The sequence below is a fragment of the Oncorhynchus mykiss genome, chromosome 7 (assembly GCF_013265735.2).
Source record: "Oncorhynchus mykiss isolate Arlee chromosome 7, USDA_OmykA_1.1, whole genome shotgun sequence".
Classification (NCBI taxonomy): Eukaryota; Metazoa; Chordata; class Actinopteri; order Salmoniformes; family Salmonidae; genus Oncorhynchus; species Oncorhynchus mykiss.
In genome coordinates, this window is record NC_048571.1 from 88,253,802 (window position 1) to 88,266,439 (window position 12,638).

The window sequence follows — 12,638 nt, forward strand, 5'->3', positions numbered from 1 at the left end:
TCCTCATTTCTCCTCATTTCTCCTCTTCTCTCCTCTTCTCTCCTCATCTCTCCACATTTCCCCTCATCTCTCCTCATCTCTCCACATTTCCTCTCATCTCTCCTCTTCTCTCCACATTTCTTCTCATCTCTCCTCGTCTTTCCACATTCCCCCTCTTCTCTCCACATCTATCCACATCTCCCCTCATCTCCCGTCATCTCTCCTCATCTCTCCTCATCTCTCCTCTTCTCTCCTCTTTTCTCCTCATCTTTCCACATCTCTCCACATCTCCCCTCATCTCCCGTCATCTCTCCTCATCTCTCCTCATCTCTCCTCTTCTCTCCTCTTTTCTCCTCATCTTTCCACATCTCTCCACATCTCCCCTCATCTCCCGTCATCTCTCCTCATCTCTCCTCTTCTCTCCTCTTTTCTCCTCATCTTTCCACATCTCTCCTCTGCTAGTGTCTCCAAGGCCATTGTTCGTAAATGCTTTCAAAGAGTCTGTTATGAAAAAATTATGGCAGACACGACCTGGTATCTTCTGTCCTCTGACATAGAAATGACCTCCTCAAGGTCTGTGTCCATAAGGGCCCTGGTCAAAAGTAGTGCACTATATAGAGAACCCTGGTCTAAAGTAGTGCACTATATAGGGAACCCTGGGTCTAAAGTAGAGCACTATATAGGGAACTGGGTGCCACAGACGTAACCTGGCGTCTCCTCCATCCCCTGACATGTAGAAACAAGTTTATAAGACAAAATGTTCAGATGTTCCTCTGAAGGAGAAAATATGTTTCCTCTGAGCAGGTTGGAGGTACCCTGATGAAACAAGTCTGATCCCTGTCTCTGAGCAGGTTGGAGGTACCCTGGTGAAACAAGTCTGATCCCTGTCTCTGAGCAGGTTGGAGGTACCCTGGTGAAACAAGTCTGACCGTTGCCTTCACCATTCTGTTTCACTCCACGTATCATTCTAGCCTTTCTACAATAGTTCCTCCCTATGAGCTGGTTCCACTGGGCTAAGATGAAGGCTCTTCATAGTTCCTCCCTATGGGCTGGTTCCACTGGGCTAAGATGAAGGCTCTTCATAGTTCCTCCCTATGGGCTGGTTCCACTGGGCTAAGATGAAGGCTCTTCATAGTTCCTCCCTTTGGGCTGGTTCCACTGGGTTAAGATGAAGGCTCTTCATAGTTCCTCGCTTTGGGCTGGTTCCACTGGGCTAAGATGAAGGCTCTTCATAGTTCCTCCCTTTGGGCTGGTTCCACTGGGCTAAAATGAAGGCTCTTCATAGTTCCTCCCTTTTGACTAATCCAAACGATCCAACTCCACTACGAAACAAGACGACCAGCACTCACAGACGACATAATTTCTATCAGTTTATTCCATACTTAGCAGTTTGGGGTCTGTCTCTTTGAACCTTTATCTGGCGGTAGGTAGCCTAGCGGTTAAGATCATTGGGCCAGTAACTGAAAGGTGTTTCGTGTTTAATGACTAAAGTGTTAAAAAAAATGTTTATATGTGTTTATGTTTGTGTTTTTATATTTTTATTATTTCTTGTTGTTCCGTTGTCGAGAAGGAACCTGCATTTGGTTGGATGATTTATATCATCCAGATCCCGTAAAACTTGAAAATAACATCGAGAGAAAATTCTTAGCAACATTTGTTGCGTAGCAATAAAGTTATTCTGATTGTGATTGGTTCAGACTGCTGGCTTGGAGTGAATTGAGAGAAATGACCTGTGAACTAGTAAGTGGTGCCGTCTTCTTCATTCGTCTTTTTTCTCATTGGATGGCATCCAGGAGTATTTTTCTCATTGGATGACATCCAGGAGTATTTTTCTCATTGGATGACATCCAGGAAACAGCACACATTGACATGTTAATAGTTCCTTTAAGATTTTATCAGTCTGATGTTTCCTGTGATCTTTCCTGGGCTCCAGCTCTAGAGACATAGCCTCCATTGTGACACACAGAGAGACAGACAGCTCCTCCATGTTGGTAGAGAGACAGACAGAAATCTGTAGGTCGAACATCCGGGAACAGGAGACTGGGCCTGGAAACAGGAGACTGGGCCTGGGAACACTGACCACACAGCTGCTTCTTCACAGAAGAAACTACCTCTACACTACGGTCGATGGAACCTAGAGAGAGAGAGAGAGAGAGAGAGAGAGAGAGAGAGAGAGAGAGAGAGAGAGAGAGTGAGAGAGAGAGAGAGAGAGAGAGAGAGAGAGAGAGAGAGAGAGAGAGAGAAAGGGGAAGAGAGAGAGAGAGAGAAGGGGAAAGAGAGAGAGAGCGAGAGTGAAGGGGGAAGAGAGAGAGAGAAAGAAAGAAAGAAAGAAAGAAAGAAAGAAAGAAAGAAAGAAAGAAAGAAAGAAAGAAAGAAAGAAAGAAAGAAAGAAAGAAAGAAAGAAAGAAGGAGAGATGGGGGAGTGAGACAGAGAGAGAGAGAGAGAGAGAGAGAAGCGGGAAGAGAGAGAGAGAAGGGGGAAGAGAGAGAGAGAGAGGGGGGAGAGAGAGAGAAAGAGAGAGAAGCGGGAAGAGAGAGAGAGAGAGAGAAGGGGAAAGAGAGAGAGAGAGAGAGGGGAGAGAAGGGGGAAGAGAGATATAAGGGGGAAGAGATACAGATAGAGAGAGAGAGAGGGAGAGAGGGAGAGAGAGAGAGAGAGAGAGGGGGGGGGGGAGAGAGAGAGAAAGAGAGAGAAGCGGGAAGAGAGAGAGAGAGAGAGAAGGGGAAAGAGAGAGAGAGAGAGGGGAGAGAAGGGGGAAGAGAGATATAAGGGGGAAGAGATACAGATAGAGAGAGAGAGAGAGAGAGAGAGAGAGAGAGAGAGAGAGAGAGAGAAAGAGAGAGAGAGAGACAGAGGGAGAGAGAGAGAGAGAGAGACAGAGGGAGAGAGAGAGAGAGAGAGAGAGAGAGAGAGAGAGAGAGAGAGAGAGAGAGAGAGAAAGAGAGAGAGAGAGGGGGGAGAGAGATAGAGGACACTGTCAGTGTTAGAGTATTATCACTTCCCAGAACTTCATCAGAGATCTATTAATAATATTTATTAATAACTGAATGGACAGATGATGTGAGTGCTCTGTCTGAACCATCTATTCATACAGAACATATTGAATAGCTCTGTCCTCTGAGTGCTAGACAGGAACTGTGCTGAATGGTTAGGTAACGCACAGTCTCTTTGTGGAGATGGCAGAGTTGTATAACTGTGTCAGACAGGAGGGGGGTCTGGAGTCAGCAGAGGAGAGGAGAGCAAAGCTTTGGCTAAATGTGTCCTCATCTCCCCGGTTCTGTGTGATTCAGCAAAACGTACTGCTAATATCTGACTTTCATTCTAGCAGTCTGTACAGTGCATGTACACAATGGCTAGGTGACATTAGTTTGTCCATTACCTCAGACTCACCTTGTCAGGTGCTTGCTGGAATTGTGAACCTCCATCTCGTTGCTCTTGAACTCATTCAGCTCCTTCCTTATTGCTGCCTGGAGAACACAACACCAATGTCAATAACAACAACAGTACAGTCAACAACAATAACAACAACAGCACAGTCAACAACAATAACAACAGCAGCACAGTCAACAACAATAACAACACAGTCAACAACAATAACAACAACAGCACAGTCAACAACAATAACAACAGCAGCACAGTCAACAACAATAACAACAACAGCACCGTCAACAACAATAACAGCACAGTCAACAACAATAACAACAACAGCACCGTCAACAACAATAACAGCACAGTCAACAACAATAACAACAGCACAGTCAACAACCATAACAACAACAACAGCACAGTCAATAACAACAATAACAGCACAGTCAACAACAATAACAGCACAGTCAACAACAATAACAACAGCACAGTCAACACCCATAACAACAACAACAGCACAGTCAATAACAACAATAACAGCACAGTCAACAACAATAACAGCACAGTCAACAACAATAACAGCAACACAGTCAACAACAATAACAACAACAACAGCTCAGCTGCACAGATGTCTGTCTGTGTGTGTGTGTGTGTGTGTGTGTGTGTGTGTGTGTGTGTGTGTGTGTGTGTGTGTGTGTGTGTGTGTGTGTGTGTCTGTGTGTGTGTGTGTCTGTGTGTGTGAGTTGAGCTGACCTTGTCTGAAGCAGACAGCCTGGTCCAGGGTTTGTCTGCCCTGCGGTCGTAGTCCTGAGCCTTGGCCACCTCAACATAGTCACTGAAACGAATCAGTATCTTCCTGTCCCTCAACTCATCTACTGTAGGACGCTGGTTCAACTTCCTGTTGAGTCTCTGTTTGATCTCTCTCCTCTCCTCCTGCTCTGACTGGTCATTCCTCTCTGGAGGAAAAACACAACACATTAGAAACAATATTGACCTGTGATCTACTGTCTGAGTCCTGACGTGACTGGAGACAAATTAAAGTAAGTGTGTGTGTGTGTGTGTGTGTGTGTGTGTGTGTGTGTGTGTGTGTGTGTGTGTGTGTGTGTGTGTGTGTGTGTGTGTGTGTGTGTGTGTGTGTTGCGTCCGTCTGTGTCTCTGTATGGGCTGACCAGCAGACAGAGGGACTGTCATTTTGGATAAAAGTGTCTGTTAAATGGCATATATTATCATATTATTATTATTAATAATATATACTGTATTATATAACATAGTAGATTAGTTTTTTCGTTTGGGTGTTTTAGGGACAAAAGCCCTCCAGGATTAGTCAACTGCAGGGAAATTGATATTGAGATATTAAGTGGAACAAAAAGCTCTTTATTTTTTTGTGCAAAAAAGATTGAATGATAAAATGTGTTTGAATGTCCCTTACTCTCTCTTAACCAGTAGTGAAGCGAGCTGGCACAAATGCACATTCCATATAGGCTTAGACAATGGCATATCTTTCTGCATAATGTGTAAAAACTATTTTGTAATCATTTTTAAATAATATTTATCAATAGTAGCCCAATGTTCGACAATGGTGATATTTACTTGTAAAAAAAACAAAAAAAAAACATGAAGTCGGAAATGTAGATTAATTTTAAGAAAGTTGAGGTATAAACTGCAATTTTGCAGTTCAATGTAACATGTCTTTATCACCATGGCAATAAATATAAGAATAATAATTGAATAACGTGGAGGAGCTGTTGGTATAATCAGTTATGAGCTATGTAGTACATATGCTAATGATACTCACGTTTGAGGATGTTCCGACTTTCCAGCTCCTCTACCGCGGGTCTCTGGCTCAGCCGCCTGCGGAAAAACACCAGAATGATGTTCTGAACCATGTTGTTGTTGTTTGATTTTCCGCTTCTCGGTCCTCCGGTAACAGTCTCTGACAGACAGACTGGTTCACCTAGCAGCAGCAGTCAGGATGTCTGAGTCGGAGTGTAGAGCCGCTCCACGATCGACATTTCCTAGTGTCCCATCTGGACTTTACTAGCAACCCTCTTCTGTGACTGAACCGAGAGCGCCTCCACATCGGGGTAGAAGACAAGGTGCGTGGTTTATCACGCTACAAACACAAAGCCCCTTATGCAGAATGCATATCCAGAATATAAAGCGTCCCTTTTCCCTTACAAAATATTTTCCCAAGATCCGCTATGCAGGATAAAATAGTGTGAATAGTGTCACCGAGACCGGGAAATAAAAGGGATGAATGTGAAGTCTGTAAGAACCCGTACGGCACGGCAGGACCGAGCTCCCTCCGTGTCTATGGCAGTATGATGAGTGCTCTGCTCTACTCTGCTGTCGGTTGTGTATTCTGCCTGGCTACTGACGCGACGCTGCTGTCCACTGGGCTGTGGTGCTGGGGAGCCTTTTTACTACAGTGTAGCAGCATCACGGCGAGGAGGAGGGGGAGGGTTGTTGCTACGTAGATAGGAAATTCCCACTCACGCTCCAAACGGTGCAAGCCTTGAAAACTGCTGTAGTCAGGGATTCAGCAGGCAGGCGGGCAGACTGCCCTCCCTTTACCTCATCTCCACTCCCATCCCCTCCCCTCCTGATCCAAGACAGAGACTGGGGATTGATTTCCTTCTACTAACCTTATCTGACAGATTAGATTTCAACACAATGATGTAGATGACATTCCTAAACTCATTTAAAACAACAGGCAGACAACCTCTTTATTAACTTACTATTTGCGGGTTGTTTTCCACACTGCAGAATCAACCACTATAGTGCCCTCATACATGTATAGCCTATATCCGGCACTGATTAGACAGGCAAAACCATTATGTTATAACAAGCCACTATGTTATAACCAGTGCTTAATTTGTAAATCGTGAGGTACCGGAACACATAGTGAGCCTTTTGCGTCGTGGCATAGAACAGTAGAGTAGAGGAAGTTGCACACATGGAGAACATTTTTAGTAGCCTAAGGTCCGGGAAAATGTTGGCCTTTTAAAAACGCATTCCATGCAATTCTATGTCATTTTTCATGACTGCAGACTTCCAGAATATTTCTTAGTACCTCACAATTGATGGGTACTTTGACACTGACAAACTGAGAATCTGAGATCAATAAAAAACGATCTTGTCTTGAATCAATCAACAGCCTGGGAGTGTGGAGTGTGGAGACACATAATGTAGGTTACAACATGAGGAAATTATAGTCCTAAAAATGCTTTCCTGTTCCACTGACTCTCTCAACGATGCGCAGCTCACTAGCTGCTGAATGTCATTGTGATCGTGCCAAAAATCCTCTCTCTCTCTTTTGTAAAATATATTTTTGGAAGTTGATTAAATATTCTGGCTAACCTACAGCAGTTCTCTTTTCAGCTGTAGTCATTGCTTTCCAACCTGTGTTTTCGCTTGATTGTTTAAAAAAAATAAAAAATTGTCTGACAAATTTTCTGCACGTTCCCAACTGTAGGCAATTCCTAGTTATTGGGATAAAATCCTCTGTGGCTAAATTATAGGCCTTCTCACGGTGTAGTGGGCCATTCTGAATGATTTAATTTCTTTAGACAGCAGTATTACTGTACTTTGGAAAATGTTGAATGTAGGATGTTTGTAAGACGGGATAGCTGTAAACACTTGTAATTCATGCAATCAGGAGCGAGGTAGAATCGTGTGATTCACCGAGCATAATATTCCTTTGTATTTTTATTTAACCTTTATTTAACTAGACCCCCTTCAATTTGCATTCCGCACAAACAGATCCAAAGATAGTGCAATCTCTATTGCACTCCACACTGTCCTTTCCCACCTGGACAAAAGGAACACCTATGTGAGAATGCTATTCATTGACTACAGCTCAGCGTTCAACACCATAGTCCCATCAAAGCTCATCAATAAGCTAAGGACCCTGGGACTAAACACCTCCCTCTGCAGCTGGATCCTGGACTTCCTGACAGGCCACCCCCAGGTGGTAAGGGTAGGTAACAACACATCTGCCACCCTGATCCTCAACACTGGGCCCTTTAAGGATGTGTGCTCAGTCCCCTCCTCACCTCCCTGTTCACCCACGACTGCATGGCCAGGCACGACTCCAACACCATCATTAAGTTTGTGATGACACACAGCGGTAGGCCTGATCACAGACAACGACGAGACAGCCTATAGGGAGGAGGTCAGAGACCTGCCCGTGTGGTGCCAGGACAACAACCATTCCCTCAACGTGATCAAGACAAAGGAGATGATTGTGGACTTCAGGAAAAGGAGGACGGAGCACGCCCCCATTCTTATCGACGGGGCTGAAGTGGAGCAGGTTGAGAGCTTCAAGTTCCTTGGTGTCCACATCACCAACAAACTAACATGGTCCAAACACACCAAGACAGTCGTGAAGAGGTCACGACAAAACCCATTACCCCTCAGGAGACTGAAAAGATTTGGCATGGGTCATCAGATCCTCAAAACGTACAGCTGCACCATCGAGAGCATGGTGGTTGCATTACTGCCTGGTGTGGCAACTGCTCAGCCTGCGACCACAAGGTGCTACAGAGTAGTGCATACGGCCCACTACATCACCGGGCCAAGCTCTCTGCCATCCAGGACCTCTACACCAGGTCTGCCATCCAGGACCTCTACACCAGGTCTGCCATCCAGGACCTCTACACCAGGCAGTGTCAGAGGAAGGCCTTAAAAATGGTCAAAGACTCCAGCCACCCTAGCCATAGACTGTTCTCTCTGCTACTGCAAGGCAAGAGGTACCGGAGCGTCAAGTCTAGGTCTAAGAGGCTTCTAAACAGCTTCTACCACCAAGCCATGAGACTCCTGAAGAGCTAATCAAATGACTACCTAAACTATTTGCAAATCCCCCCCCCCCCCCATTCTTCTACACTGCTGCTATTCATTGTTATTATCTATGCATAGTCACTTTAATAACTCTACCTACATGTACATAATACCTCAATACCATTTCCACCGCACGTTGACTCTGTACCGTAATACCCTGTATATAGCCTCCACATTGACTGTGTACTGGTACCCCCTGTATATAGCCTCCACATTGACTCTGCACCAGTACCCCCTGTATATAGTCTCCACATTAACTCTGTACCGGTACCCCCTGTATATAGCCTCCACATTGACTCTGTACCAGTACCCCCTGTATATAGCCTCCACGTTGACTCTGTACCGGTACCCCCTGTATACAGCCTCCACATTGACTCTGTACCGGGACCCCCTGTATATAGCCTCCACATTGACTCTGTACCGGTACCCCTTGTATACAGCCTCCACATTGACTCTGTACCAGTACCCCCTGTATATAGGCTCCACATTGACTCTGTACCAGTTGACCCCCTGTATATAGCCTCCACATTGACTCTGTACCAGTACCCCCTGTATATAGCCTCCACATTGACTCTGTACCGGTACCCCCTGTATATAGCCTCCACATTGACTCTGTACCGGTACCCCCTGTATATAGCCTCCACATTGACTCTGTACTGGTACCCCCTGTATACAGCCTCCACATTGACTCTGTACCGGTACCCCCTGTATATAACCTCCACATTGACTCTGTACCGGTACCCCCTGTATATAGCCTCCACATTGACTCTGTACCGGTACCCCCTGTATATAACCTCCACATTGACTCTGTACAGGTACCCCCTGTATACAGCCTCCACATTGACTCTGTACCGGTACCCCCTGTATGTAGTCTCCACATTAACTCTGTACCGGTACCCCCTGTATATAGCCTCCACATTGACTCTGTACCAGTATCCCCTGTATATAGCCTCCACGTTGACTCTGTACCGGTACCCCCTGTATACAGCCTCCACATTGACTCTGTACCGGGACCCCCTGTATATAGCCTCCACATTGACTCTGTACCGGTACCCCTTGTATACAGCCTCCACATTGACTCTGTACCAGTTGACCCCCTGTATATAGCCTCCACATTGACTCTGTACCAGTACCCCCTGTATATAGCCTCCACATTGACTCTGTACCGGTACCCCCTGTATATAGCCTCCACATTGACTCTGTACCGTAACTCCCTGTATATAGCCTCCACATTGACTCTGTACCGTAACACCCTGTATATAGTCTCCACATTGACTCTGTACCGGTACCCCCTGTATATAGCCTCCACATTGACTCTGTACCGGTACCCCCTGTATATAGTCTCCACATTGACTCTGTACCGGTACCCCCTGTATATAGCCTCCACATTGACTCTGTACTGGTACCCCCTGTATACAGCCTCCACATTGACTCTGTACCAGTACCCCCTGTATATAACCTCCACATTGACTCTGTACCGGTACCCCCTGTATATAACCTCCACATTGACTCTGTACCAGTACCCCTGTATATAGTCTCCACATTGACTCTGTACCAGTACCCCTGTATATAGTCTCCACATTGACTCTGTACCGTACCCACTCGGTACCCACTGTATTTCGCACCGCCATTGTTATTTACTGCTGATCTAAGTAAGCATTTCACAGTAAGGTAATACCTGTTGTATTCGGCGCATGTGATAAATAAAATTGTATTTTATTTTTGATTTTGAATAAAATCGCAAACCGCTTTTTTTTGTTCCAGCCCTCAAGAACTGTTGTCCTCTAAAGATGATAATCAGTTTTTTTATCTGCCAATTCATTGGCTGTCCAGTATCCAGACGACCGGTCCCTAGAGCTTCCTGTTAATCTCTTTACATAACGTGTTGAGGCAGCGGAGGAGAATGACAGGCTCAGATAAAGGTGTTGCAGAACTGGGAAGCAACTTTCTCCTTTTCTGGCTGTTTTTACCGTCCCTGTAACAGTTGTATTTGCTGAGAGATCATTTAATAAACTCAAATCCCTAATGAACTACCTATGAAGCATCAGGTATGAGCTTAAGAACACCTGAGTAAGTTCCACTCACTGCACTGGCGCCGTGGTATCCTTGACAACCACCACATTACATCACCCATATCCCCTGATACTTTCAATCAGTTAGAGGCACTATAACAGTCACATTCCTGAAGCCCAAGAAACAAACACTTATCTTCCTAGAACATATGGAAATTAAAAAAGGTTTACGAAGGACTTTTTGAAGGGGCTACTGTCAAAATGATAAATTATAGACATCGATGACATGTGCATTTTCCCCCAGAGCTCATGGGCCCCCACGGCTTTGCAGGGGGCTGTGGGGGGTGTCCAGTATGCCAGTGTAGTTGTCGCATCTTTAGATCTCCCCTCTCTAAATATGTGCTTGTTTGTGCGGTGCCACTTTTAAAAACGTGTTTTCCAGCAAATAGCATTTTGGAACATTCTAGATCTAATGCTATGTGCACATCGCTGCGAAGAAATATGAAGAAATATTAGTTGATCAACATTATAAACATTCTGCTCCGTTCCATCAGCCTTATGAATGGATATGGTGTGTGCCTCCACTACCTTGATACGCATCCTGGGGATTAAGAAGTGAGTGTATGCAATGCCCACTGAAAAATAAATGGGTCTATTGCGCATACCTGCGTATACCATCCAACACACCACTGATAAGGCCCGCATAGGGGGTTGTTGGGTTGCTGGACGATGTTTCAGTCGTCTGCAGGTCACCAGGGAGGACTCCACACATAGTCTCTCAGAAGAATATACAGTATTCTCTTCCACCTGACTGTATGGCAGACCTACTACCCAGGCTGTATGGCTGACCTACTACCCAGGCTGTATGGCAGACCTACTACCTAGGATGTATGACAGGCCTACTACCCAGGCTGTATGGCAGCCTACTACCCAGGCTGTATGGCAGACCTACTACCCAGGATGTATGGCAGACCTACTACCTAGTCTGTATGGCAGACCTACTACCCAGGCTGTTTGGCAGGCCTACTACCCAGGCTGTATGGCAGACCTACTACCTAGGATGTATGGCAGACCTACTACCCAGGCTGTATGGCAGCCTACTACCCAGGCTGTATGGCAGACCTACTACCCAGGATGTATGGCAGACCTACTACCTAGGCTGTATTACAGGCCTACTACCCAGGCTGTGTGGCAGGCCTACTACCCAGGCTGTATGGCAGACCTACTACCCAGGCTGTATGGCAGACCTACTACCCAGGCTGTATGGCAGACCTACTACCCAGGCTGTATGGCTGACCTACTACCCAGGCTGTATGGCAGACCTACTACCCAGGCTGTATGACAGGCCTACTACCCAGGCTGTATGGCTGACCTACTTCCCAGGCTGTATGGCAGACTTACTACCCAGGCTGTATGGCAGGCCTACTACCCAGGCTGTATGGCAGGCCTACTACCCAGGCTGTATGGCAGACTTACTACCCAGGCTGTATGGCAGGCCTACTACCCAGGCTGTATGGCAAGCCTGGGTAGTAGGCCTGTTTTGGGAATAGTCCCAAAACTGAATAAACACCCGCCTGAAACTCTAGGCAGGCCAGAGCAAAGATAAACAAATAGAGTTGGAATCCAGGGTCTCTGCTACCCTATGCTGAACACAAACCTAAAGCACATGCTGGCAAACACACTGTACACATCAGTATACAGCACATGGGTAAACACACTGTACACATCAGTATACAGCACATGGATAAACACACTGTACACATCAGTATACAGCACACATCACACTGGACACATCACACTGGTAAACACACTGGACATATCAGTATACAGCACACTGTACACATCACACTGTACACATCAGTATACAGCACACTGTACACATCACACTGTACACATCACACTGGTAAACACACTGGACACATCACACTGGACACATCACACTGTACACATCACACTGGTAAACACACTGGACACATCACACTGGTAAACACACTGGACACATCACACTGGTAAACACACTGGACACATCACACTGGACACATCGCACTGTACACATCACACTGGTAAACACACTGTACACATCACACTGGACACATCACACTGGTAAACACACTGGACACATCACACTGGACACATCACACTGTACACATCACACTGGTAAACACACTGGACACATCACACTGGACACATCACACTGGTAAACACACTGTACACATCACACTGGACACATCACACTGGTAAACACACTGTACACATCACACTGGACACATCACACTGGACACATCACACTGGTAAACACACTGTACACATCACACTGGACACATCACACTGGTAAACACACTGTACACATCACACTGGACACATCACACTGGTAAACACACTGTACACATCACACTGGACACATCACACTGGTAAACACACTGGACACATCACACTGGACA

General features: G+C 45.8%; 1 protein-coding gene across 4 annotated transcripts in view; it reads right to left on the bottom strand.

Annotated features, from left to right (window-relative positions):
* Window positions 1–308: 308 nt before the first annotated feature.
* The window catches only part of LOC110528687 (phosphatase and actin regulator 3), a 91,636-nt gene continuing 79,306 nt past the window's right edge, over window positions 309–12,638 (bottom strand). For 3 of the 4 annotated variants that reach the window (XM_036984334.1, XM_036984333.1, XM_036984336.1), the window contains exons 9-12: window positions 5,142–5,197; window positions 4,100–4,302; window positions 3,371–3,447; window positions 309–2,113 (exon numbers count right to left, since the gene is read on the bottom strand). In XM_036984334.1, the coding sequence (XP_036840229.1) occupies window positions 2,098–2,113; window positions 3,371–3,447; window positions 4,100–4,302; window positions 5,142–5,197 (352 nt within the window). In that variant the 3' untranslated portion in view covers window positions 309–2,097. Of the gene's footprint in view, window positions 2,114–3,359; window positions 3,448–4,099; window positions 4,303–5,141; window positions 5,198–12,638 lie in introns of all 4 variants that reach the window. The other variant, XM_036984335.1, reaches the window with a different exon arrangement.